This window comes from Ambystoma mexicanum, chromosome 2q (genome assembly GCF_040938575.1).
Source record: "Ambystoma mexicanum isolate Mex_15411 chromosome 2q, UKY_AmexF1_1, whole genome shotgun sequence".
Lineage (NCBI taxonomy): Eukaryota > Metazoa > Chordata > Amphibia > Caudata > Ambystomatidae > Ambystoma > Ambystoma mexicanum.
The window spans coordinates 1090243905-1090271239 of NC_090924.1; the positions used below are offsets into that span (position 1 = coordinate 1090243905).

At 48.0% G+C, this 27335-nt stretch overlaps 1 protein-coding gene across 2 annotated transcripts in view; it reads right to left on the minus strand.

The window, feature by feature from the left end:
• LOC138569960 (protein lifeguard 1-like) overlaps positions 1-27335 on the minus strand; it is a 969207-nt gene that overhangs the window by 183040 nt on the left and 758832 nt on the right. For both annotated transcript variants that reach the window (XM_069648440.1, XM_069648439.1), the window contains one exon: positions 14147-14236. In XM_069648440.1, coding sequence (XP_069504541.1) covers positions 14147-14236 — 90 coding nt within the window. The remainder of the gene's footprint in view (positions 1-14146; positions 14237-27335) is intronic.

A 27335-nucleotide genomic window follows, 5' to 3' on the forward strand; every position in this document is an offset into this window, starting at 1 on the left:
GTTATTCCTTTCCCTCTCTTCTTCTCTTGTCTGCGTTCATTTATTCGGTGTTCCATCTGTAGGACTACTGACACAAGTTCTGAGAAAGAGGCGAGCCTGGGAACTCTTGCCAATTCATCCTTTAGTTCCTCCTTGAGACCGCTGCGAAATATGGTGAATTGCGCCTGTTCTGACCAGGTGGATTCGGTAGCTAGTCGCTTAAACTTTGTGATGTAGGACAAAAGATCCATCTAGCCTTGGTGTACCACCAGGAGCTCCTCACACGCCATGTAGGTTATTTCTGGTCTTTCAAAAGTCTGTCTTAGCTTGGTAAGGAATGCTTCCCAATCTTGTAGGACCGGATCATTTCCGGTGACCAACGGGTTGGCCCAGGCCAAAGCGTTTCCGGACATATTGGAAACTGCAAACCCTACTTTGCTCAGACCTGTCGAGTATGCTGTGGGTCGGTAGGCAAAGTACACATTACAGGCTTCAATGAATTCTTTAAGTGATTTAGGTGTGCCATCAAATCTACCCACAGACAGAGGTAGTGAAGGGAGATCAGAACGTGTTTCCCGGGTAGACACCAATTGTCTAAGTACATTGTTCTCCACCTTAAGGTTTTGTACTTCTTGATTGAGATTACGGACTTCCACATTAAGAGACTGGACTGCCGTAACCAATTCCTGGAGTTGTTCAGGTGTAGCCATCTTGGTTTGTTTTGGGCGTTGCAAACTGTCACTAATTGGGGATTTATCCGTAATGTCCAAATCACTTTTTAGTTCTGTTTCCTCCCCCTCCTCCTCACCTGAAGAAATATCCTTGGGGTTTTCTTTCTTCTTTCTTTGACGGATGATTTCTTTTTTATGAGATACGGTCTACCACGGAACAACGCCACCCTGGTTGCGGAAGACTTCCGGAAACCAGTGGCCCCGGGACCGTGATAGCCAGACAGGGAAAAAGCCACATAGGCAAAAAAAAACAGAACCTTCTTGCAGGAGGGATGATAACCACGAGGCACTGAAGATCGATGAGTGACACGATAGCTGCGAACAGGCAAGTGCGTGTCAGACTGCGGAACAGGGACTGAGAGTAATTCCATGTAGAAACGGAAGCGCTCGGGGAAAACCTGGAGAAGGCGCCGCTAAGAGCGACCCCACTGGAAAGGAGAGATGAGAAGCCGAGGCGCAAATACGCCGAAGCTTCCCGGAGGGCAGTGCAGAGAGACAGAGAGAGCGAAGGGAGTGGAACGGAGTGAGGGTTCCAGCAGGTAAGAAAAAGAATCTACGGAGAGAGGGGCAAGGACCCAAGGAAAGGCAGGGCTCAGCAGAGCCTAGAGAAATGAACAGGAGCGTGACAACAGCAGGATAGCGAAACACACACAGTTGCAACGCGGCGAGCCGACAGCAACTGAACGCTGATATGCTGAGAGCGGCCATGTTGGAAAAAGACTAGACCGCAGCTCAGAAAACGTGTCAAACGTAATGGAACAAACGATGGCGGCCCAACTTCCATCGATCCCAATGTTTGGTGAAAAAGGGGCGCATGACACTCCCCCCTGAACAAAAGAAGCTTCCTTCTGTCCCAAGCCAAGAGATTGACAAGTTGGTGTGAAAAGGAACTGGGGCGTGGCACCCTGGACTGGGGCTCTGCTGGCAGGAAAAAGAGACAATAGATTCCTTGACTGGATGGAATATGCTGATTTGGGTGTAACTGGCCAACAACTCCGGGCAGGAAACAGGCCATGTGACCTCTGAGTCAGAGCCAAGTTCTGGGGGGGCGGACCAGACTGAGATGTGAATTCAATTGAGAGCAAATATATGTTTTATAAAATTGCAATTTACAAAGTTTACCAAGCTGACAGAAATGTACAACTTGGAGATTCTTAAAATGAAAAATGCACTCACAGTTCAAGACTAAGCTGGACGCCGTGTGATGTTCTCAGACCAAACCCTGTAATTATTAATATTGTAGCTGCAGTGTTTATGCTAGAAACATGAAAACCTACCGTAATATGCTCAGAGGTGGTGTGTATGTCTGTGTAAAATTGGGTGCAGAACCAATCTTGGCAAATTCACCAAAAACGAAAATAAGTCGTCATTTCTGAACCCAAGCTCGTAGGAACATGGGGCTTGAACAGAGACCTGCCTTAATTCATCTGTGGGGTGTACATGTATTCTCAACAACTTGTGTATCTGGGAAATATGTTTTTGGGAAAAATTGATTTTCTAAGTAAAAGCAAAGGGGGAGTTTCTTCACTAGATTGTAAAACACAGCATCACTCTGACTCATTCTGACACGCTAATCCTTTCTCCAGTCAGGTCACAGGGAATCCTCTAACCTATCAAATCCTTAGGGGGTGGGGCATGTAGAATCAGCCTTCCCACCCACTTTGAAAACACATAAAAAGAGACTGCGCAGGACAGATGAGGCACACTCATTTTTCCACTTCAACTGATTCCTGCGCCGCACTCTGCCGGACCAGATCCAGACAATATCCAGACTCCAGATAGATCCAGAGACTAGACTCTAGAACCAAGCTCTAGAACCTGAAGCAGAGGCCTAACCCAAAAGCTGAACTCTTCTCAGCAGGCCAACCAAGCTCCAGAATCCAGAATCCAGAACTGTGAAGCAAAGGCCTAATTCACAAGCTGAATCCTTCCCAGCAGGCCTCTGAACTTTTGCAACCTGATTCTCACATTCAACAGCTGGGCTGATCTGTTCTATTCTAGCCAAGAACCCTGTGCTAGGACCGAGGTCCAGACCCAGAAAGCAGCGCTGTATCCAGAACCCGTCAGACCCTGACCAGAGGCCGTGCGGTGAGCAGAACCAGTGCCTGAGACCGTGCGGTGGCGAGTGAAGTCCAAACCTGACCAGATCGGTGACGAGGCCCATTTCCATTCCATTCCAAAACTAGGAGTGAGTATCTAGTCTAGAACTGTACAGAACCAATCTCTTAGTTTAAAGTAATCTTATCCCATCCATGTCAACCTATCCAGAACTGCATTTAGAATTTTGTGTCCATCCTGTGATTTCAAGTCTGTAAAAGCGCCTTCTGTCAATTCTGAAAGATTGACTTTATTTCTGTAAATCTACCTACACAAAAACGTCCGTATCTTTTGAACCACATGTCCTAGAAGTGAAATTTAACTGTCATTTTAAAGCTAAGATCCTAAGATTTCCAACAAGTCTATCCATAATCGCTATTTACGCACGCGGAAAAAGTGCCGCAAATTGCAATTTAGCTCAATTTCACCCCATGTTAAAAATCGCTGCTTTTGCTTTCGATTGCTTAGATTCGTTTTCAACCTGGTACTCACTCATGAATAATTGCTTGTGTTGACCTGAACCAATCTAAAGTAACTATCACTTATTCTGAATATCCCTTAGTGAATTGAAATCATTTTAGCATATTTTTCCATCCATTGCAATCACATTCCAAAGCGTTTTGACCTATGTTTTAAAATCATTCCTGTGTCTCTCTAAGCTTGCTGGGGGGAACTGGAATTGAACTGCATTCTTTATTGTATTCTTGAAACCTGGGTACCCTCCTTCCCATCTCTTCATACTGCATAGTGGGGGGAGTGAGTAGTCACAGGGGAAAAAGTGATTATATTATCTTCTGATTGAATTCATATCAAGTTTATTTCTGTGCTGCATTCTTTCCCATCTTGCATTTCCTTGAACCATAAAAGCATTCTCTGCTACCTTATCCTTCCTCTTCTGACTCCTTTCAAATTAAAGAGATTGTGCTATTGTAATATTGCCCATTGTTGATTACCGTTCATATTCAGAAGTGTGCTATTCAAATATTATTTTATTCATAAAAGTGTGATATATATATTGTTTAATTCTTCAAATAAACCTGTTTAATTTGCAAAACAAACCTACTTCTTGGCTCAGTGAGGTCAGGGGGATTCAAAGAGAGGGGCGTTACATAAGGGTTCATCATCCAGATTTAAGAACATTTGACATAAAAATATATAAACAAGGGCTTCCATTGAGCATCCCATCCTAAGCATTGACTTAGTTGGATTGCTGGATTGAAGTCACTTACACTCTTTTCTAGCCCCTCTTCATTTACGTACAGAGCTATTTTCCTTCTATTTGTCATTGGGGTTGTGGGGCACCCACATAGGTATTGCCATTTGCTAGTGCTTAATTTGTGGGGGTGTTTGCCAGGGCTCAGCCCCAGCACTTATCTCTGCACCCAAGCACTTATTTCTGAGCCCACTTTGATTAAGTTGTGGTTTTTTGACAACTTTATTGTTTTAATTGTCAGTCAGTCGTAGTAACACAACAAGCAGCAACAGTGTGTTTTAGGTTGGCAGGTCAGGGCTAATTATCCATTTTCATGAATAACAATGAGTTGGAAGGTGACAATCTGGCCACTCATGCTAGCCATGCCTGCACACTGCTCCACTCAGTCTGCATGATATTGGTGCACATCCTATACCTTAATAAGCAGCAGCACTGCCACAGATGGGTGGGTTGGCATTGAGAGGACAGTCACCACTGGGCAGCCCCAACACAGGGACATGGTCATATAAAAGGTTAATGTTGAAGAGGAGTGCCTGTCACGAGTGACAAGCTATACAAGAAGACCTTATTGCAGCGCTTGACAGGACATTGCATTAGTCCAGTAATTAGTCTGCCTGTATTTGTCCATTAATACGCCATAGGAGGAAAGCATGTTTGCTCTTTTGTCTGTGGTTAGATGGTCAATATGTTCCACTTACCACAGGCAGAATTAGAGCAAAAAGCTAGCTAAGGATGATGTGTTTTAAAGAAACACTTAACCATTTATGGTATTCCGAGCCATCGCTGATATGTTAAGACGAGACTGCCAGAGTCAAATCATTCATCACCTTCTGTGAATCGGTGGGAGTTGCAGCTTTAACCCCAAATATATTGACACTATATGGAGAAGATGTGGGTAGTGTCAACCCCGGTGTGCCACAGTAGTGCTAGAAAGTATTTGGGCCCCGGCACTTATTTTCATACAAATGAAGCACTGGGCATTGCTCTCTTTTCTTGTGGTCATGTCTTTCTATGCAATGTTGTTGGTGCACACAGCTCCCTCCTGCATGGAACATAGTAGCATGTCCTTTTTCATTTTATACGCCCTCTCCTCCTTTCTCCTCCCCATGTTTGGCTTTTAACATACTCTGGGCCTCATTCAGACCCAAACGGTCCGGAAACAAGGGTGCCGGTAAGCTTACTGGCACTGTTGTTTCCAGCCATGCATATAACAGGTCTGCCTGGCGAGGCCGCTGTGCCCGACAGGTCTGACCCTGCTGGGCACAGTGGCCCCAGTAGGCAGACCTGTCACAGAAGCACGGGCACTGTTGAAAACGGTGCCGGTGCTTCTGTGGTCCCCTCTCCCACAGAGTCCTACAGGACTCTATGGGAATGGCGAACAACATTTTACCGGCGCCCGACTTTCCAGTCTGCTGGGTATGTAATCCTCCAGAGGCACCGGGAAGTCAGGCACTGGTAAAAATGTACAGGTCCGACAGCAACCCGCTGATAGCACCGCGACGGTTACGCCGGACCTGTAATGAGCCTCAAGGAGGTAACTTGGGTGTTCTTTATTGCTTGATCAAGAAATGCTTCTGTGATGTGAGAAAAATGTGAAAGTCTTGAAAAAAAAGTTTTGTGTTAAAGAAGGCATGAAAAATAAGGGATACAGGTAACACGTCTTGTGAAGGCATAGAGTTGGGCAGCTGGTTGTGCTCAGTTTGTGCTTTCAGAATAAAAATGCCGCATTTGTAGCCTATCAACAAACGTTATGATCAGCATTGTCTGAAACAATAGTTACTTTAAAACAGTCACTAAAAAAACAAGTTAATTAAAAAGATCAACCCTTCTAGTGGTTACTTCAATGAACCATCACGCCTAAATGGCCTCCACTTTAAAACCTCTGCCAAAACAACAAGAGCGATTTGCACTGCTGCGCAATACTTAATTTGTGGGGGTGTTTGCCAGGGCTCAACCCGGGCACTTATTGTCGTACTCACTTTAATTATGACGTGGTGATAGTCTATGCATCCATCAACCACAATGAGCAGGAGCGAGCTTAAGTGTAACCCCCAATATGTTGCCACTGTGAGGAGCAGTTATGGCTGGTGGCAGCAGTGGTGCTAGAAAATATTTGGGCCAAGGCACCTATTTATTTACAAATTAAGCACTGCTGCTGTCTAGTGACTTCTGAGCCACGGAAGAGGTGAGGGTATTAGTCCCGAGCATTGCAGAGGGTCGGAAGGCGACAATGTGGTGGCCTTGTCCGAAACAATAGTTACTCTAAAACAGTTACTAAAAAAACAATTACTTAAAAAAATGAACCCTTGTAGTTGTGATGTTGTCATTTGTTCCCTTGTCACGTGGGAAGGGACACGGGGCAACGGGAAGGGGAGGGATGGGAAGTACGCTCACTCAGGCAGTTCCTGAGTAGCTGTGTTCGAATAAAGACGTGTTGATCGAACCGCAGTAGTGTCTGTCCATTTCTTGGGAGGAGCCCTTATATGTGAGTGCATGAGCCTGCGTGAGACCGATCCACCTCTTTACATTGGCGACGAGGCGGAAGAACCACCGCCAACACAGCCACGCAAGTCCCGGCGTTTCGCTCGGAGACATCGAGTGCAGAAAGAGCAGCAGGCTGCGGCCCTGCCAAGACGCGACAGTGAAGGTAAGGTGGGTGGGAGTGAGAAGACTCCCCACCAGCCACAATCCTCGTTAGGATTCCGGGCGGGGTACCGCACGTACCCGCCAACGGCAACGAAGCACCCGGCAGGTGGAGCGCGTCGGCTCCCTGCGACGGCAACAAACACCCAGCAGGTGGAGCGCATCGGCTCCCTGCGACGGCAACAAACACCCGGCAGGTGGAGCGCGTCGGCTTCCAGCAGTAGGGGCGGGTCATCCCACCAGCGGTGTGGGCCCAGGGTAGAAGGAAGCTGCCCCACGTCTGGGAAGGGAGACAGCGGTGGGTGGAGCACGTCAGCTCCCCACGTGAAGGTAGGCTGTCATTTCCCCAGACTACTCGCCAGAGGCGGACGCACATGAGTGGAGCGCATCGGCTCCTCACCACATTTCCCGGCAAGAAAGCCGTGGCCTAAGTGGGTGGAACGCATCGGCTCCCCACATACAAACGGAATCCTGCTACTGGCGGCAACGCACGTGGGTGGAGCACATCGGCTCCCCACGGGATTGAAAAAAAAAAACTAAAACATTTTCTTTTTTTTCTCCCATTTCGCCTCGCATCATAACGGAAATTCACGTGGGTGGAGCGTGTCGGCTCCCCACATCTCCTTTGACCAGCCGCACAAGCAGCAAACCTGCATATTAACGGGGTACGAAGAAAGATTTGTGTACTTTTGGCAAACAACACACAAGAACAACGAGAACCGGATGTTGAGGAGGGACCTGATTGCTGCCACCTACTGCGACAAACAGTAAGTGAGCGACTATAAAAACTGTGTCATGCTGGATGGCTCATCAGAAGAGTCACTTACTGTACAAATAACACCTGTCCGGGTAACTCGCATAAAAATGACGGACATCCTGATCTCACAACTTCCCTCCAATTTTGATCTCAGTGACTCCAGCACGTTGGGGCCCAGGTGGAAGAAATGGTTGAGGGACTTTGAAGTATGCCTCAAAGCAGTGGGCCCTCTGGAAGATGAAAGGAAACACAGTCTGCTCACTCATGCCATAGGATCTAACGTAAGAGACATTCTAGATGAAATGCCTGAAGATACCATAGACACCTATACCAGCTTAAAAACGACTCTCACTGACTACTTCACACCACACACCAATGTGGACTATGAACGGCACATCTTTCACACCACGAAACAAGTGAAAGGTGAAACAATGGACGCGTTCGTGATGAGACTAAGAGTAAAAATGAAACACTGTGATTTCAACAAATATTCCAATGAGGAAGCACTTCGCTCGCAAATAATAGTAGGATGTGAAAGTGGTGACTTCAGGAAAAGACTATTGCAAAAACCACGTAACCTGGAAGAGATTCTACGCCTAGCACGATCAGAGGCAGCCCTAACAGCACAGGTGGAAGGTCTGGTTGGCATCACCATCACCCACGGGAAACATGAGAGTCTACTTAAACTGGAAAACACCCCAAAAGGAAACACAGATCCATTTTGCTATCTTTGCGGGCATGAATACCCACACGAAGGCACATGCCCCGCCATGGGTCAAATCTGCTCTGCAGGTGGGGGAGAAAACCATTATAAGGCTGTATGTTTCATATATCGCAGTAAAATGCGAGGAAGTGGAAGGAACAGAAGATCCACACCAGAAAGAGAGCCGAGGCGTCCAAGTCCCAGTCGCGACTCACACAACAAAACCGAGTCGACACGTCACAGGAGTCGTGAGGAACCAACAGACCGAAGACAAGCAAGGTCATCACAGGATTGGAGAGATAACAAAGCTGCATCCTCAGGGCGAAGAAGGCGCCCTAGGAGATACGTCAGGTGCTTGGTGGAACAATCACAGTCGGACAGCGTCTCCAGCACCTCTTCAGAGGACAATCCCAGAATAGAACTGAAACCACGAAAAGGAGAACCAAGGGTGAAAGGCTACTTATACGCACTCGGGAACCCCACTGCGAAAGAAAACAGCCCCACTCTCATAATACAAGTCAACCAGGTGGCTGCTGAATTTCTGGTGGACACGGGAGCCACGGTCAACGTAGTAAGTGAAGAGGTATATAACAACATTCCAAACGCACCACGCCTGCAACCAGCCCGAGCGCTCATATTTCCATATGGCTCCAAGACACCCCTTGCGTGTAAAGGTCTCTTCACGGCCTCATGTAAGTACAAAGATCACGTGAAAGAAATACCCATGCATGTTCTAGAGGCCGCCACACACAGTGGATGCATTCTCAGCTATAAATCGGCTGTCGACATGGTAATACATATTCTATACAGACTCATGATGCACAAGCATCTGGATCCCACTGCAAGCATTGACCAAGTCTTCCCTGCACTATTTAAAGGACTAGGAAAATTGAAAGACAGACAAATTGAACTACACATAGACAACAACATCACGCCTGTAGCCCAACACTACAGAGGAATTCCCATTAACATACAAAAACAGGTAGAAAACGAACTGATCAAACTCCTAGAAGCGGACATAATTGAACCAGCAGAAGGTCCGACCCCTTGGGTGTCCCCCATAGTACCCGTACCAAAAAAAGACTCCCCGGACATTCGCATTTGTGTGGACATGCGACGACCAAATGAAGCAATATTAAGTGAACGTCATCAATCTCCCAGAATCACAGATATGGTGCATCTACACAATGGCGCCACCGTCTTTTCAAAACTGGACCTCAACAAGGGTACCATCAACTAGAACTCCACAAAAGATCCAGATACACCACCACTTTTGCTACTCACCTGGGTCTCTATAGATAGAAGAGACTCAGTTTTGGAGTCTCATCAGCAGCAGAAATCTTTCAGTCAGAAATCCATAACGTAATCAAACATGTGCCAAACTGCCTAAATTACAGCGACGACATCTTGGTTTTCGGACAGACTCAAGAACAGCACGATGACACACTCATGCGGGTGTGCATGGCGCTGGAAGAAGCGCACCTCACTCTTAACAAGGAGAAGTGTGAGTTCAGGAAAACAACACTACGATTCTTCGGGCACATCTTCTCTGAAAGTAGAATGACACCGGATCCTGAGAAGGCCAGTGCCCTCACAAACACCACACCACCAACCTCTGTCACCGATTTGCGATCATTTCTGGGTTTGGCAAGCTATTGCACAAGATACATCAAAGATTTTGCATCGGTCAGCGCACCCCTACGAGCCCTCACCAAACTCAGTGCAGAATTCAGATGGTCAGACGAGTGCCAACAAGCTTTCCAAATCATCAAAAATCGCATTGCGGATGCCAAAAACATGGCCTACTTCGACCCCCAGAGACACACAGAACTAATTATGGATGCAAGCCCAGTTGGCCTAGGGGCCATATTGACTCAACTTGATCGCAAAGATGGTCAAGCCGTACATGTGGTATCCTATGCAAGTCGCAGCCTCTCAAAAACCGAGCAAGCCTATTCACAGGCTGAAAAGGAAGGATTGGCTGTAGTCTGGGCCTGTGAGCACTTCCATCTATTTCTCTATGGAAAACCTTTCACAATAGTCACCGACCATCAGGCATTACTATTCATCTACGGTAGCGCTCAGGCCAAGATGCCTCCTAGGATAGCTCGATGGGCTTTAAGGCTGCAAGACTACAATTTTGACATCATTCACCGGCCGGGGAAGGAACAAAATCCAGCTGACTTTCTCTCGCGTCACCCCAGCCAAGATAGAAGCCCAGACCCCTCTATAGCGGATCAATACATCATGTATGTGGTTCAAGAGAATACCCCACAAGGCTTGGACATGAAGAAAATAGCCAGAGAAACCAACACAGACCAAGCAATACAAATCATCATGAGATGCCTTCAGAAGGGTCGCTGGAAACATGCAAAACAACTCAAAGAGAATGTAAGAGATGACACTAAACAAGATATCACATGTCTACTAGCCGTAAAGGAGGAGCTCGCCAAAACAGAGGAAGGACTGTTACTTAAGGGAACCAAGTTAGTAATTCCACAGACCCTGAGAAAAAAAGTCCTTGAGCTGGCGCATGAAGGACACCGAGGAATAATGTCCACCAAAAGAATGTTACGACAAAGAGTATGGTTCCCTCAATTGGATACCCAAGTAGAAGAACTGCTTAAGAACTGCCCCACTTGCGTGGTCCTCAATCCACAAACCAGACCAGAACCACTCAGAATGACTGAATTGCCTGAAGGGACCTGGGAAGAAATTGTAGTAGACCACTATGGCCCATTAGAAGGAGGTGAATATATCCTTGTGGCCATTGATGAATATTCAAGATTTCTGGACGTACAAATCATACCATCTACAGCGGCATACCATACCATTCCCGCGTTGGATCGGATGTTTGCCACTTATGGCATTCCAAAAATACTGAAATCCGATAATGGACCCCCATTTACTGGACAGGACTTTAGAAACTTTGCAGAATACATGGGTTTCCATCACAGGAGAGTAACACCGTTGTGGCCTCAGGCTAATGGTACAGTTGAACGATTCATGAAGAACATCAAGCGTACCAGGCAGATCGCTCGCCTGACAGGAGAATCGGTGGAAAAATTGCTGTGTCAATTAATGAGGGACTATCGCAACACACCACACAGTACCACAGGTAAATCGCCGTCCGAAGTCATGTTTGGAAGAAACGTAAGAACCAGACTACCCCACATAGGTCTGGAAGAGGAACGATACAAAGGTGATGCGGAAATGAGACAGCAAGATACATCACGGAAAATGGACATGAAAGAAACAGCTGATAAGAAAAGGAGGGCTGAAGAGAATCATCTAACAACAGGAGACATCGTCATTGCAAGGCAGCCGCAAAATCGCAAGAACATGGCAGCTTTCGGAGAAGAGCCCCTCACCGTAACGCATAGGAAAGGGTCTCTCATCACGGCTGAAGGCAGCACCCATGTCTTGACAAGAAACAGCTCTCACTTCAAAAAGATGCCAGGAATCGTACCGCTAGTTGAACCTCGTACACCACGAGGTACATGGGAAAAGGATGCACCTTACGAAGGAGACAGAGAGGATTCCGGCGCAGAGGAGCCATGTTGGCTCTCCCAGGAATCGAGCGAGAGAAACGACTGGAGGCCACAAAGGACTCGCAGAAAACCACATCGTCTCATCGAAGAAATGTCATGATCCCGAACTTTATGTTTAGTATCGGGGGGGGGTGTGATGTTGTGATGTTGTCGTTTGTTCCCTTATCACGTGGGAAGGGACACGGAGCAACGGGAAGGGGAGGGACGGGAAGTACGCTCACTCAGGCAGTTCCTGAGTAGCTGTGTTCGAATAAAGACGTGTTGATCGAACCGCAGTAGTGTCTGTCCATTTCTTGGGAGGAGCCCTTATATGTGAGTGCATGAGCCTGCGTGAGACCGATCCACCTCTTTACAGTAGTGGTTACTTAAATGAACCATCACGTCTAAATGGCCTCCACTTCAAAAGCTCTGCCAAAACCAAATGAGCGACTTCACTGCTGCACAGTGGCTCCTGAGCCGCTGGAGAGGCGACAGGATTTGCCCCGAGCGTTGCAGAGGGTTGGAGGGTGACAACGTGGCTTTGCTGGGACGGGGTGAAAAATATGCCTTATGCCTGGACGCAAGGCAATACAATCTACACTTCGCGGCTGTTGCCTCCCGGCACCCCAGGAGTGCCATATCTCGGGCGACGGCACACACTGCGCATGCCTAGGCCCGGGAGTGAAGGCAGCAGTTCTTCGCTTCCCGCTTCCTCCGTTCTTACTGGCGACGGCACACACTGCGCATGCCTAGGCCCGGGCGTGAAGGCAGCAGTTCTTCGCTTCCCGCTTCCTCCTTTCTTACTGGCGACGACACACACTGCGCATGCCTAGGCCCGGGCGTGAAGGCAGCAGTTCTTCGCGTCCCACTCCCTCCGTTCTACTTACAAAACATCCACCATCCGTTTTTCGTTTCTTTGCACAGACTGTGCCGAACTCAGTCGCCCGGCCGGGCCTCACTCTCACTGCAGGGCTACCAGTGTCCAAAGGAGCGCCCGAGGCACACCCCAGCCCCCCCTTTTGTTGCAGTGCCCCCAGGTGGGAACCAGGACAGGCCTTACAGATCCGTAAGGGAGGACAGCACCCCCCCCTCCCCAGGGCAAATTAAATACCTCCCCTCAGTTCTCTGACCCCAAAATAGTAAGGATTTACTTTTATCTGGGCAGCAGGGGCAGAACACGGGATGGGGGGAGGGTTGGGGGCTAAAATACAGTGGCATAGGATCAAAAGTTCAAGTGCCACCTCCCAATACCAGGGACTCTAGCATTGTCTATTTTAGATCCCCCCAGGTAAGTATCCAGATCATCTTTAAAATGTCGGTCCCCGCTTTGATTTCCACCCACTGGTGAATTTGCAATTCAAAGGAAATAACAGGCGAGATATAACAGTGATTGCAACTGACCTCCAAAAGAAAACAGTAAATCATGTCACTCAATTACCCCTTTCCAGTTTTTTTTCACATATATGGATCTTTTTTAAAGCGTTTTTTTAATCACTTGCTATACCATACAGCATAGCCATGCCTGCAAACATGGAAATAGCATTAGGTAACAGGTGAGCAATTTGAACGTGTACACTTTCAGTTGAATAGTCTCAGTTACCTGTACAGGTATACCCACATTCAGCTTTTTTTTTTTATATTTTCAATTACAAACTGTATGTGTGTCTTATTCATTTCATTTTAGTTACACATACTCCGAGGGATGGCAGGCTTCAATTGAACCCAGGTTGTTTATGTGTGCCTATGAACATGGCTGCTCATGTGCGTAAATACACTAAAAACTGAAAGCAGTAGCCTATCGGAATGTAGATATCAATATACTTAGATCTGCGAACTGCCACCTAGTCAAAGTCCCCAGCTTCAGACGCAAACATTCGCTGGAGGCTCGAGCTTCCCTGTCATGGCCGCCAAACTATGGAACAACTGCCCCAATGACTTGAGAAAGGAGCCTTCATACCAGACATTCAGAAAAACACCTGGCTGTTCATTTAAAGCACCACACCCCTAGACTCAATCACCCACCGTCTTCATCTCAGTGTATTGACACTATTATACTTGTCCTTCCATGTACCCCCCAACATCTCTCCCATCCCCTCTTCTGATGTTCTTTCTCTTGATCTATCAATGTATCCAGCGACCAGATACCCAAGGGTTCAGTGTGCTAGTGTGCTGTAATAAATGCATAAAGAAATGTTTTTATGAGGAAATATTTTGTATGTTGCAAACATTCGAATTCTACTGATTCAGCTGTAAGAAATAATATTTTTGAAAACACTTAACAAAAAGTAGTTATTTCCATTCCACTTAACCTATTAACCATATTAACCCTTCTAGTGCTAAAGATGTGCAACTCGTTCTCAGTGCTAATGGCCTGAAAATTACCTCCTTTCTCCATTTAAAGTCGCATGAGGTCACGGTGGCATAGTTTCTGCTGCGAGAGACGTGGAATAACAAAGTTGGTATGTTTATTTTACAAGTTTCATAAATACTTACAAAAGATCGTATAATTGCACAAAGAATTCCAAATGCGAACACCACCAGAACTACGACCCAGAGTATTCCATATGCCATGGTGAAGTCCCACTGTAAACAAAAAATGAAATACAATAATCAGTGCAAGCTGGCAGTGCAACCTTATAAACTGCAGTATTTTGTTACAAAATACGAGCAAAAGGATCTACATTTTTAATGTGCGTGTTTAGGAGCTTTCAATGCACACACCACAAAATGAATTGTTGTCAGGCGCTGCTAAGCACATTCATTTATTTGTATTTGTATAGCGCACTTGCAGCCCAGAGGCATCGAGGCACTGTTACAAGAAATTGGACGTAAGCTTGATTAAATGGTTACATATGACATAAATGGCCTCTTGATTGCAGATACATTGGTGATAAAAACAATACAGCGAGATGTAAAAGGTACACAATCAAACAAAAAGCTTTGTTTTGATAGCTTTGCAGAATGCTAAGTGGGAATCGATCATCCGTAGGTAAGTGGGAAGAGCATTCCAGTGTCAAGAGGCCATAGCAGGCAAGCTAGTTACCACAGCACAGATTTTTTGTGTCTTGGGAGTGGTGATCATGTTGGTGTAGCCCTTTCTCAAAGGCCTAGCAGAGGTATGCTTGGCAATTCTTTGGACCAAGTAGGGGGTGCCAGATCATGGAGGCATTTATGCGTGAGGGATAAGGTTTCAAAAACAATTCTCTCTTTGACGGGGAGCCAGTGAGCCTGCCTTCTCACTTCAGAGATGTGGTCTTTCCTTGATGCTCCTGTGGCCGCCCTAAGGGCATTGTTCTGAACAAGTTGGAGTTTAGCCAGGTTTTTACGGGAGGTCCCAAAAAGGTGGGCATTGCAGTAGTCAAGTCTTGATCCGATTATTGCCCTAGTAATAGTTTAAGGTCTAGGAGAGCCGTTTCAGTACCATGTTGCGGACGTAAACCAGACTGCCGAAAGCCGAGGAGACGGTTGTCGTCTAGGAATTTTTGGACTTGCAGGTAGGCTGTTTTGTCGAAAGCTTTTAGTAAACATGGGACAATGGTGATGGGCCTGTAGTTCCCCGGAACTGTTGGGTCAAGGGACGGTTTTTTAAGGAGTGGGCGTACCCAGGCTTCCTAAAGTCCAGTTGGGACATGGCCAGACCGGAAGGATGCATTAATGAATGCTGTTAGGGAAGGGGCAAGGATGGGGGCAGAATCTTTAAAGAGTTGGGCCGGACAGGCATCGCCCTTTCAGTTGGAAGGTTTAATTGATTTGAGCAGGGCAATGACTTCTAGCTCACTCATATCTTTAAAGTCTAAAGGCGTGGAAGGATTCGACTTGGTGACCGTAGGTGAGTTACTGTGCAAGTTGGCTATGAGGTGTGTCAGTGCTTTTTGATGGCCAAGGATTTTCGTTTGCAGGGTATTAAGCTTATCTAGCATGGCAGACGGAATGCTATTGCACCACTTTCTATCCTTCAGTAGAGTAGGGGGAGGAGTGGACGATTTTTCCAACTCTAAAGATGGTGAAGATTTCTTTTGACCCCTATTGACCCCGATTTAGCATTGTCAATCCTCAAATTGAATGAAGTGACTTCAGCCTGGATTATGTTGGCTTTGTATTCTTTGGAGATAGCCTTAAAGGCACTCCTGGTGGCGTCAGAGGGGTTCATTTTCCAAGCTGAGAGTGCAAGCCTTTTCTTAGAGTGTTGTTCCAGTAGCTCCTGGGAGAACCTGGCATTGGAAGGTTTAAATTTTTTTACCTTTCTTTAGGGTGAGAGGAGCGATAGCATCTACAGCTTGGGTGATGGTAAATTTAAAAGCACTAGCGAGAATGTCAGCGTCTTTGGAAAACAGAGGCTGCAGAGCAGGCACCATGAGGAAAGGTGCAATCTTTTCCGAAGTAAGTTGACGTGAGCTTCTAGCGTGTGCCGCTGGACATGGGATTGTAGGCTTAGGGGGAACTTTATTAGTATTGAGGTCAAATTGAATATAGTGGTGATCAGACCATGGAATAGGAGTGTTTGCAGTGATTCGGGCGGCACACTTGTGGTGACTGATCCAATCCAGGGTGTGTCCTTTGATGTGATTAGGCTCAAAGATGATTTGAGAGAACTCTAGGGTAGATAGGGCTTTATTTAGGGTAGTGGCCTGGTGCTCTTAGGGTCATTAAGGTCTGAATTTAGATCACCCAGGAGCAGGACTTGAGAGGTCTTTTTGAGGTTGTCAGACAGGGAGAGGATGAGGGTCTCATGGAATTCAGCGATGGGACCCGGAGGTCGATAGACAATATGCACGGTGATGGTGCAGTTATGGGAGAAGTTGATTTTGAGTAGGAGGTAGTCACAGTTGTGACCCTGCCCCCCTTCGACTTCCCTAATAGTAAAGGTTTCTCTGGCGATAAAGGCCACTCCACCACCTCTCTGGTGAGTACGGTCTTGTCTGAAGATCGTGTGCCCAGCTATGGATGGCGAGTGAGTGGGCAGGGCCCGGGGCTTCATTCAGCCAGGTTTCCGTAATTATTATAAGTCAATGTTATCCTTGACAATGAGGTCATGGACATCTAGGGCATGGGCTGGTAGCGATCGGGCGTTGATCAATTCACAGTTGAGAGTGGTAGCCGGCCGTGGTGTACCCTGGGGGGTTTCGGGAGGTGTGCGCAGCTCTGGGCTATTGGCGACCGAGGTTTGCTGCTGTGAAGCAGATGCGGGCATAGATGTGTTGTTATGGGCAGGAGAAGGGAATGGACCAGCAAGGGACACAGGCGCAGGTACAGTGTGCGTAGTGTCAGCATCACAGGCATGAAGTGGCATAAGGGCACCAATGGGCACAGGGCGCTAGCACAGTAGGCATAGTATCAGCATCACAGGCAGGTAAGGGCATGGGCGCAGCAGTAGGCACAGGCGCAGGCATAATTGGCATAATATCAGCATCACAGGAATCTAGTGGCATAAGCGCACCAATGGGCACAGGCGCTAGGACAGTTGGCATAGTATCAGCATCACAGGCAGGTAAGGGCATGGGCACAGCAGTAGGCACAGGTGCAGGCATAATTGACATAATATCAGCATCACAGGCAAGTAGTGGCATAAGCGCACCAATGGGCACAGGCGCATGCACAGTAAGCATAGTATCAACATCACACGCAAGTAGGGGCATGGGCCCAGCAGTAGGCACAGGTGCAAGCACAATACTAGCTTCAGAGGTATGAGCGAGTGTGCGGGCAACATGTGAGGCAGGCAGTGGTATACAAGTAGTAATGGTCAATGGCAGGCAATGATTGTCAAAGGTAGGAGAGCCAGCGCCTTTATTCTAGACAGTGTGCAGGTAAGTGATATTGTTAGTGGGCAGGGTCATAGTAGGGGGTCTCTCCGGTGAATGAACTGGTGTGTCACACAGGGCATCTGACTTTAGTAGGTCGGAGCGAGCACTCGATATGGGTTGTTGCAGAGCAGCCGTTGATGTAGCGGGTGGCGAAGACACAGTCAGATGTGGGCAGCGAGCTTGGGTGAACGAAGCGGGTCCGGCAGAGGTAAGGGGGAGAGAGGCTGATGATAAGGTGATGATGGGGGTAGCATTGGTGAAGGGTGCGCATACACCGCAATAACTGGTGGCCTTACTTTGAGAGCGGTGAACGCTTTGCGCGCATCTGACTCCCAACCGCAGGTTGCGGTGGTAGGAGTTAAGAGCGTAGAAGAGGGGCTGGGCTGACCGGGTGCACGGGCAGATTTGCGATTTCTCGCACAGAACGGTGGGGGTAGTGGAGTGTAGGAGACAGCCCTTGTGACTGAAACATGATTTCCCCATAGCTTGACGCTCTTGCTTGAAGTGAGAGACTTACCTTGTGAAGTGGGGCGGGGGCACCATCCCACACCGTCGAGCAGCAGAGAGCTGCAGAAAGGGAGAAAGGCCTTCCCCCCGGCCTTCTCCCTGATATGGTTGGACAAAAGGGAGCGAGGGGAGGAAGGACCATGTCTGTCTAGGTTTGAAGGAATAGCGAGGTCTTTCAGAGTTCCCTGAATGGAAGAAAGGAGGCTGCTTCGCAGATGTGGATGGTATCGCAAATAAGTCCAAAAATCACACACAAGACATACAAGGTTCACAGTTTTATTAAAAGGTATGCGAAGTGTAAGAATTCCTACCCGCCCCAGGGAGCTCGAACAAAAAGAGTCATGGTTCTCAGATTAGAAACAGCACCAGGCTCAGCCAAACAATACAGTGTATGCCCTGCTCTAGCCAAACATATGGTCCTGAGTCCAAAAGCCCAGAAACTATTCTAAAAAGAAAAATGCCTAAGGGGCTCCCTTTGGATAGTGTTCAACAAAGTCATTCACAATTTCAGGGAGTAAAAGGGTTCCAATGCAATTCTTTAGTTCTGGTGTGGTCTGGTCTTCCAAGTCGCTGGTTAATGCTGTGTTTGGTGGGGTAAAATCCTGGAACAGTACATGGCACCTAGTGGTTGGACCCCTTGTGTCCACAGAGGTTTGGAATAGGCCGTTGCATAGATCTTCTTCCTGTCCTGCAGGTTCCCTGAGCTTTGTTGTGCCATCTGGGGCAACTTGAGTAGGTATTCCACCTCCCTACGTGGGTCGGTATGCATAGAATGTTCCCGCTCCCTATCTGAGGGACTTGGGGGAATGCTGATGGCACACTTACTGCCACCCTAGTCTGAATCCTCACACTTTCTGTTCTGTTATTGCTAGGCCTGAGGATATATATAGCCTCGCTCGCTCTTCCAATGTTATGGTATATAGCAACCCCAACTCGCTCACCAACCTACAGAGGATATAGCTCCCCTGGCTCTTTAGAAATCTTCCTAGCACTCTCTGACTAGTCCCTGTCAGCTACTCTTCCCTGATCTACCACACACATTCTGCTTTAACCAAGTCTCTCCACCTGGTAATTAGAACCATGTGGTCGTGTGAAGCTAACCCCCAAGGCTTTGCTCTCAGATTACCCTCCTAGATTGTACACTTCAGCCTTTGGCCTCCTGCTCCAGTTATTGCTCCTCCTCCTGCCCTCACTCTTGCACCTCTTGCTCTCCTTTACTACCCACCCTCTCCCTCCTCACCTTGCTCTCTCCTCCTCCTCCTCCAAACTCTCTCCAGCCTTGCGCTCTCTCTGTAACACCACCTCCCAGGAATGTAGTCCTCTTCCCCACAGAGCTTGTGGAAATCTGGCCCCCTTTTATATTGTGGGTAATAAGGTGGTTGTGGACATAGGTGTTCTAATTAGCTGGCTTGTTTCTTCTGGTGTCTCCCTGCCCCTGACTTACCCAGGCCTTGTTTGACCAAGTCGGTATACTCTCCCCCCTTCCCTTCTTAGCCCCAGGTGAATGGACGTTTCAAATGGTTTGGTTTGTGTCCTATCCAGGCTCTCCATGTTAGGGACTGATAAAAGTGTCATGGATGCTTCCTAACCCAGTACTATGCCTGCCAAGTTCATGGAGAAGCCGGCACTCTGTCTGGCGGGTTTCCAGGCAACTGGCTCTCCCCTCTCTGATCATGCAACCTTCGCTGAATGGTGCATTTTGTGATTTGTGCAGCCAGCATGCATGCATGCATGCTTGTTTTCCTGACTCGTATGTGTGTACCCCTGCCCAGCTTCCCTCTGGGACTCAGAAAAGCAATATCACTGCACCCAATTACACCTTCTCAATCGTTCATAAGGCACAAGCCACATCAGTTACTTGCCATTTGCTGTCAATGTTAAGAAAGCTAAATTAAGGGGCCTGGATAGGATGCGAAGTGTGAATCATGGCTCCTCGGAAGATCCAGGACCTAGACCGGCAGCCACAGGAAATGTGGCGGCATCTGTGCCCGAAACAATGGTAAACTTCCCTGGGACTCTGGAGAATGCATCAGGAGTCGGGTGGTGAAACAGCATCCACATTCTGCAGAACCTGAGCTCTGCGACCGCGGCTGTACCAACAGCAGGCTGCAGCAAAATGGTGGCTCATTCCCGAAAAGAGCAACGAGGACCGAGACCGCAGGAGCACTCCGGATGACTGCCTCGGACCTCCGACACTAGCGGATCTACATCCCCCCTGCTGGCTATCACCTGGGACCCCTGACACTGATGATCCTACATCTCCCCTGTGGCACCGTGGGAGGCTTAGGCCCCTCCCCCGACCGTCCTTTCTGGTCCGGGGGCACCATCACAGCAGGAGACGCTGCCGCGCTGGAGGCTCCTGCACCCATAACGCTGCCCACGCCGGTGGGGAGGAGGGGTGCGAAGAGCTAAGCAGCAACAGAGGATACCTCCAGAACCCAGTGAGGGAGGCAAGCTCCTCTCGGGCCTATCTGCCTAACCAGCATCTGATTCCATGGTGGCGTCTGGTGACATAGGAAAGGAGACGTGAAATGAGCGTGTAGCTCATTCAGTAGTCCCCCAACACACCTATGATCTCCTAGCCTCAGCGTTGTGAATGTAACCTGAATATAGAGCTGTGAAAGGGACAAGTGCCAACAACTGGATAAGATATGCCAATCAGCACTGTGCATAAGGTTTCCTCACCTAAGTGAATTGCAGGTCTTGAGTCAAAAAAGGACCCAAACACTTGCACTGTGTAACTGCATAAGACATGCCAATAAGCAATGTGCAGAAGGTTTCCTCATCTAAGTGAATTGTAGGTCTTGAGGGCTAGCCTGCCCTGGATGATTATGCCAGTTCCCACCCTCTGAGCCTTTACAGAAGACACAGCGCAAAGTTCTCCCCAGCAGTTGGCAACCCCAGGGGACGTGGGCAAGCCCTACATTTGGCGGCCTCATAAAAGCACCACAGTAGTGGAGTAAATACCCATACTCACACGCTGCCATGTTGAACCATCAGCGACACTCTCCCTGGACAACTCAGTCGATTAGGATCTTGCAAAACCCAATCACATAAGCGTGGGGAGGTGGATTCTGGGGGTCAACCATAACCTCTTAGACTCGCTACTCGACAGGGGATAACGCCCGCCCCACATAAAGTGACAGGGCTAAATCCAGTAAGCCTCCAAACACGCAGACATCTCCACTCTACTGACGTCAGGTGCAGCGGAGAAACCCAAGAAGGGGAAGCGAGTGGAGGCTCTGATACATGCCGGGGCAGTCGCAACACCCACTGAGCAATAAATGCAATCCGTTACCAAATCCGACTTGCAGGACCTCTTAGCAGCGATGACAATAGAATAACAAAAAGGCACAGAGGAGCTCCTGAATAAGATCACAGGATTAGATAGGGGACTAGAGGAGGTCAAAGGCAGAACGGCCGGGGTGGAATCAGCACTGTGCGAACAGAGCTATGAGATCAGTGAAGGCACTGATAAGATCGCAGCACTTGGAGTCAGATGCAAGGCACTAGAAATAAAGCAAGAGGATGCCAAAAACTGATCTCGTCGTAACAACGTCCGCCTGAGGGGCATACCATCTTCAGTTTCTGAGTCTGGGGCAATCACTACCTTCTCCGCCAGACTTCCTAGCAAGGGTGAATTTTGATAAAATCAAGGAGGAACTAATGAGAAGGGCCAGAGACTCTCCCCGGTTCCAGTTCAGGGATGTGTTGGTAGCCCTGTACCAAGACCTTGCCTCCACCACACTTATGAAAAGAAAAGGCCTAAAAAAAACATCAACCGACTGGCTGAAGGAGAGGTATGAAGCATACAGGTGGGACTTTCCCACAGTGCTACTCTTTATTGCTGAGGGCAGACATTGGCAAATACGAACCATGGAAGAGGTGGAGAAGCTGCTGAACCCAGCAGCCACAAGTGAGGGGAGCGATGAAGAGCCTACAGCGAGCCGGGGTTCAAAGGAGAAGCCTACTGCGCTCTTGACAAGGGTAATCCGAAGGTGAAAACTGAAGGGCTCACCTCGCAGAGACAACATATCCTCAGAGTCTTGAACCCACTGCCCCTCACTGGGGTTGGCGCAGATATGTTCCCACTATGGGGTGGGTCTGAGCTGCATTATCGAACTCTCCGGCAGCGGCAAACAGGACACTAAATGAGATACATGATGAGGCCTCGGGAGAGCCTTACTTGAAATGTGCTGCCACGATCTCCTGGTGCTGTGAGTGGGAGACGCAGAGTCTGGGATGAAGGGATGCCACCTAAAGAATCTGTTTCTAACATAGTTAAGTTTGGTTGCCGAGGCTGGTTCTAGTAGCCCCAGTGCACACCAGCTATGCTCACGTGCTTGTTATATCCTTTTTGGTTTGGCGAGGGAGGGAGAGGGATAAAAGGGGGGCGGGTTTGAGAGAGCTGCATCTCAGATAACAACACAAGTAGCAGACCAGTATATACCAAGCATTTTGTATCAGCTCACCTGGTGCTCGCAAGGGAGGATAACGTCCATGGGGCATACACTTAACCTTCTATTACACACCTGTGTCTGGCACCCTGATAAAGAGCTAATTATGGTGACATGGAATGTCCAGAGCCTCAATTTCCCAGGGAAGCGAAAATCAGTAACATGCAGATTGGCAGAACTGGAGGTGGACATTGTCTGTCTTCAGGAGACACACATCCTTGCCTTAGATGAAAAGTGAGTGAAATCTAACAGATTTCCGAAAAGCTTCTTTGCCAAGGCTGGGGAAAAGAAAAGAGGGGTGGTGATTCTACTTAGTGAGGAAGTGCCGCTTACAAGGGTTAAGGTGAAGCGGGATCCCATGGAAGGTACATCAAAGGGCACTCATATGAGCGGCCCCTCACATTGGCTTTGATTTACTGCCCGTACAGCATGCAAGCCTGTTTTCTGAACACCATTACCCCTAACATAGTAGCGTTCGCCGAGGGCCGTCACATGATAGGAGGGAATTTCAACATAGTCCCGAATCCAGATAATGATAAAACACTAAAGCCCACTGTCACAATTACGGAGTGGAGGAATAATGACAACTCACCAGTATTGGTGAACTTAGGAGAACATTTATTCTTTTGTTCCAATCCGCAGATTATGAGTTCTGGGCAGGGGAGTTGCTAGGTCTGGAAAAGACCTGGGGCTAAGCTGATGTCAGAACTGTTGGGACTGGGGGCTAGCTAGTCTTTTGGCTGTAGCTCCTGAGATTCTATCCAGGGCTACAACCAAAAGATCAGGGGCTATAGCCCCCTTAGCCCCCCCCTAGCAACGCCCCTGGTTCTGGGGTAATGGAGTCACTATTGTCTTTTAACTTGAAGTCTAGGGTGAGTATTGGACCTTCTTCAGTCACTCAGGAGTTTTATTCGGTATAGGTGGTAGAAATAAAGAAATCTGGAACACTTAATTTAATATCCAGTACAGAGTTTCGGCCTCACTGAATGTGGAGACAGTATTTCCCCTTTCGGCATATATTCTCCTCTGTTTATTTATCTCTTGTGTGCTTTCATGAAGTTCTATAACCCAGCTTTCAGGAAAGTCAATTTTACTACTGCCTCATGGCCGCTTCTCTCCCACTCTGTCTGATTGCTCTTTACATATATATATATATATATATATATATATATATATATATATATATATATATACACAGATCCGCCTATTCAACGCAGCTCCCTGAGCAAGCGTGTCAATGTCAATTTCACTTTTTTCTCTGCTCCGGGTTAATATCCACAGCGTTACAAAGATAACGGCCCAATCGTGTCAGCTTCAGTCCATTCTAACTCAGCAGCAGTCTACTCGCAGATCGCTTGGGTTCGGTTTCCTTCGGCCGCCTGAGCGTTTCCTCTAGTGGCTTTCAATCGTGTCAGTTTCCGTTCCTTTCACCTCTGAGATAAGACGCTCAGCACTCTCTTCATTCCCGGCAGCTTGCCGCGTATGTTCAAACTGGTGTTACTTTTCCTCGCAGGCCGCTGACTCCAAACCCCCAAACCCGAGCTTTTGCAGCTACGAACTTGGTCTCTCGTAACAACTGTTTCATAAACTTAACTCTCTCCAGCTACTCCAGCTGAAACGCTACCCAACGCGGTAGCTTTCTTTCTCTCAGCCTAACGTGGCTGAATCAAATTTAACTGTTTTCTCTTCCTCAAACTCTTTGGTCGTCGCAGGCTTCAATATGCCCATCCATAGGTTCCTTCCTCCTCCTCCTTACACACTGTCTGCAACAAACCAAAAACAGCATTAGATGAAAGCCCCCTCACATCTTGCTGCTCACTTGGGGTTTGTTATAGCACTCGTCTATCAATTCCCAGGGATCCCTCTCCTGCAGCTATCCACGCACCCCTTCCCTGCCACGATGACTTGTTTTGCTGCTTGTTCCCTCAGGGCTCACCTTCTCCGGGTTAACCCTTTCACACCCGCACATGAGGATTATGCAAAGGCAGTAGGTTTCGCTGAGTTCCTCAGGGAGGTAGAGGTTGTAGACATCTGGAGCTTATTCAACGATAAGGCACGTGACTACATGTTTTACTCGCACGGCCACAAGGGCCTATCCGGAATTGACCTGATTCTCATGTCTAGCGCACCTTTTCCATACCTAGGGCGAGTGGATATATTACCGAGGATCATCTCAGACCACGCACCTGTGCTCACTAGTATTCGGGTGACAGGCCTTCCCGCCCGTGCTCCGAGACCATGTAAGCTACAAGATTCCCTGCTGCAGGACCTAGTAATTAGGTAGGACATTGCTAGCGCTTTACGCAACTATCAAACAAAAATCTGTTAGAAGGGCACCCCCTTCCGGTGATTTGGAACGCCATGAAAGCAGTTATAAGAGGGGAATTAATAGCAAAAACAGCAGCTCACAATAGGTTCGGGAGAATGTAGCAATTACAGCCTGGAAAGAGGGTAACTGAGCTGCAAGAAATACGTAAGAGCACTCGATTCACCCGATCTAACAAATCACGGGTAGACCTGGGAAAGGCGAAATCCAAACTAGAAATGCACCTAGCTGACAAATCAGCCTGACCCTTGGCATACACAAAACAGTTTTACTACACAAATAGCAATAAAGCAAATCAGCCCTTAGTAAGACAAAGAAAATACACTTGTGGAACAATATTCGCCTGCTAAGGGGAGCTAATTGTGCGCTCTTGGCAATGGAAGGGGATAAGTTAGCAGCGATGACAAAACACCATAACACAGTAATAACTGGGGACCCTATATTAGGCACCGGGCAACAGCAATATTTGGCAGTGGCCCACACAGGGAGAAACCTGGCAGGAATTAACTGACCCCCTTGAGGTCCGGATCTCGCTTGAGGAAATAACAAACACGATAGCCTCTCTAAAAACGCAGCCCCAGGTGTACTACATGATTCTATAAAATATACCCACACACTCTCGCCCAGCACCTGGTTACCCTATTTAACTCCTTCCCAGAATCAGGTGGCATAACACCGACTACGGGGGATTCTTTAATGGTGATGATCCCAAAACCGGGTAAAGACCCAGAGCTTTGTAGCTCATATAGACCAATTACGTTAATGAATAACGATGCAAAAATCTTCTCGAAGATCTTAGCAACCTGGCTGGCGAAAATCGTACCTAAACCGATTCACCCAGACTAAACGGGGTTCATCCCCGGATACGCTACACATGACAATATCAGACGTATCCCAAATTTAATTGAATGTGCCAGTAGAGATGGAAAAGAATTGGGCGTCATCTGACTGAGGCGCATAAAGCATTTGATCTACTCGACTGGGGCTATGTGGGTAAAACCCTGACATACTTTGGCTTTTGCCCTAAATTCACGAAATGGGTCTTGGGTAACTACCACTCCCCGAGCACGAACCTAAGGGTGAATGGTGTCCGCTCACAGAAGCTGCCGATCACCCGTGGCTCCCGCCAGGAATGCCCCTTATCCCCACTCATTACCCTGTCAATGGAGCCATTCACCCCTAGAATCCGCTTTAACTCAACTATTCAGGGGATGGGAATTGGGGTGATTATTATAAAATATATTTGTAAGTAGACAACGTGCTGCTCTCAATCACAAACTTGGACTCCTCCCTAGGGGAATTGTGGCGCGAGATACAGAGGTTTGGTGAGGCCTCGGGCTAGAAGGTAAACTTCTCAAAATCCAGCGCCCTAGTGGTAAACATCTCCTGCAGACGGAGGGAAACATTTGCAAGCGGCGGACCAATTACATGTGTGGGAAGCCATATTACATACCTGGGTGTGCAAATCCCGAATAGAATTGACAAGGTATACCAAGTCAACTTCCCAAATCTGTCTAAAAAGGTAGCAGACTCTCCTCTCCAGAAAGAACATGGCATGATAACCTGTTCTGAGATGAGAGTTTGCAGCACACGCTTTTTACTCACTGTACCTTTCACAGTTGGGAAATATCCATTTGCATATCAGTCTTTGTCCCGCCCACATGGGCAGTCCAGCACCGAAATGCTATGGCAATTCCTCACTGAACAAGAGTACCAACAGCAACCCCATATACGTGTTTCAGCCTTGTTGGGCCTCATCAGTGAGGTGAAGCTGTGCCTCTCTGAGCACAGTGAGCAGGGAGTCCACTACTGGTTGCCCCAGGTAACTCATGGTGACCAACCCCAAGTTCCTTGCAAATATTTTGAAAAAGGCAGCAGGCGCTCCTCTCCAGGAAGAACATGGCATGATAACCTGTTCTGAGATGAGAGTTTGCAGCACACGCTTTTTGCTCACTGTATCTTTCACAGATGGGAAATATCCATTTGCATATTATTCTTTGTCCCGCCCTCATGGGCAGTCCAGACCCGAAATGCTATGGCAATTCCTCTCTGAACAAGAGTACCAACAGCAACCCCATAAACGTGTTTCAGCCTTGTTGGGCCTCATCAGTGAGGTGAAGCTGTGCCTCTCTGAGCACAGTGAGCAGAGAGTCCACGTCTGGTTGCCCCCAGGTAACTCAGGGTGACCAACTTCCCAAATCTGTTCAGGGAGCTAAAGTCAGACTTCAAGCGGTGGCACAAACAAGAGGTTTCCTGGTTTGGGAAGGTCACTGCCCTTAAAATGAACCTAGTCCCCAGGTTCCTATACCACTGTCTGTCACTATCTGTACCAGTCCCCACGAAGGAATTCGAAGCCCTGGGCAGGGAAAAAGCCAAGAGTGATGAAAAGGGTCATGCTCTGCGGAACTCCCATAGGGGGCCTAAGGGTCCCAGACATTACTAGATACTGCCTGGCGGGCCAGCTTTCTTATGCCTTTATATGGCAGGAAACAGTGATTCCACAGCGCTGAAAGCGAATAGAGGTGGGATGAAGCCCGGTCCCACCATCCACACTTCCTCATCTTAAGCAGGCTGACAATCATCCGATGTGG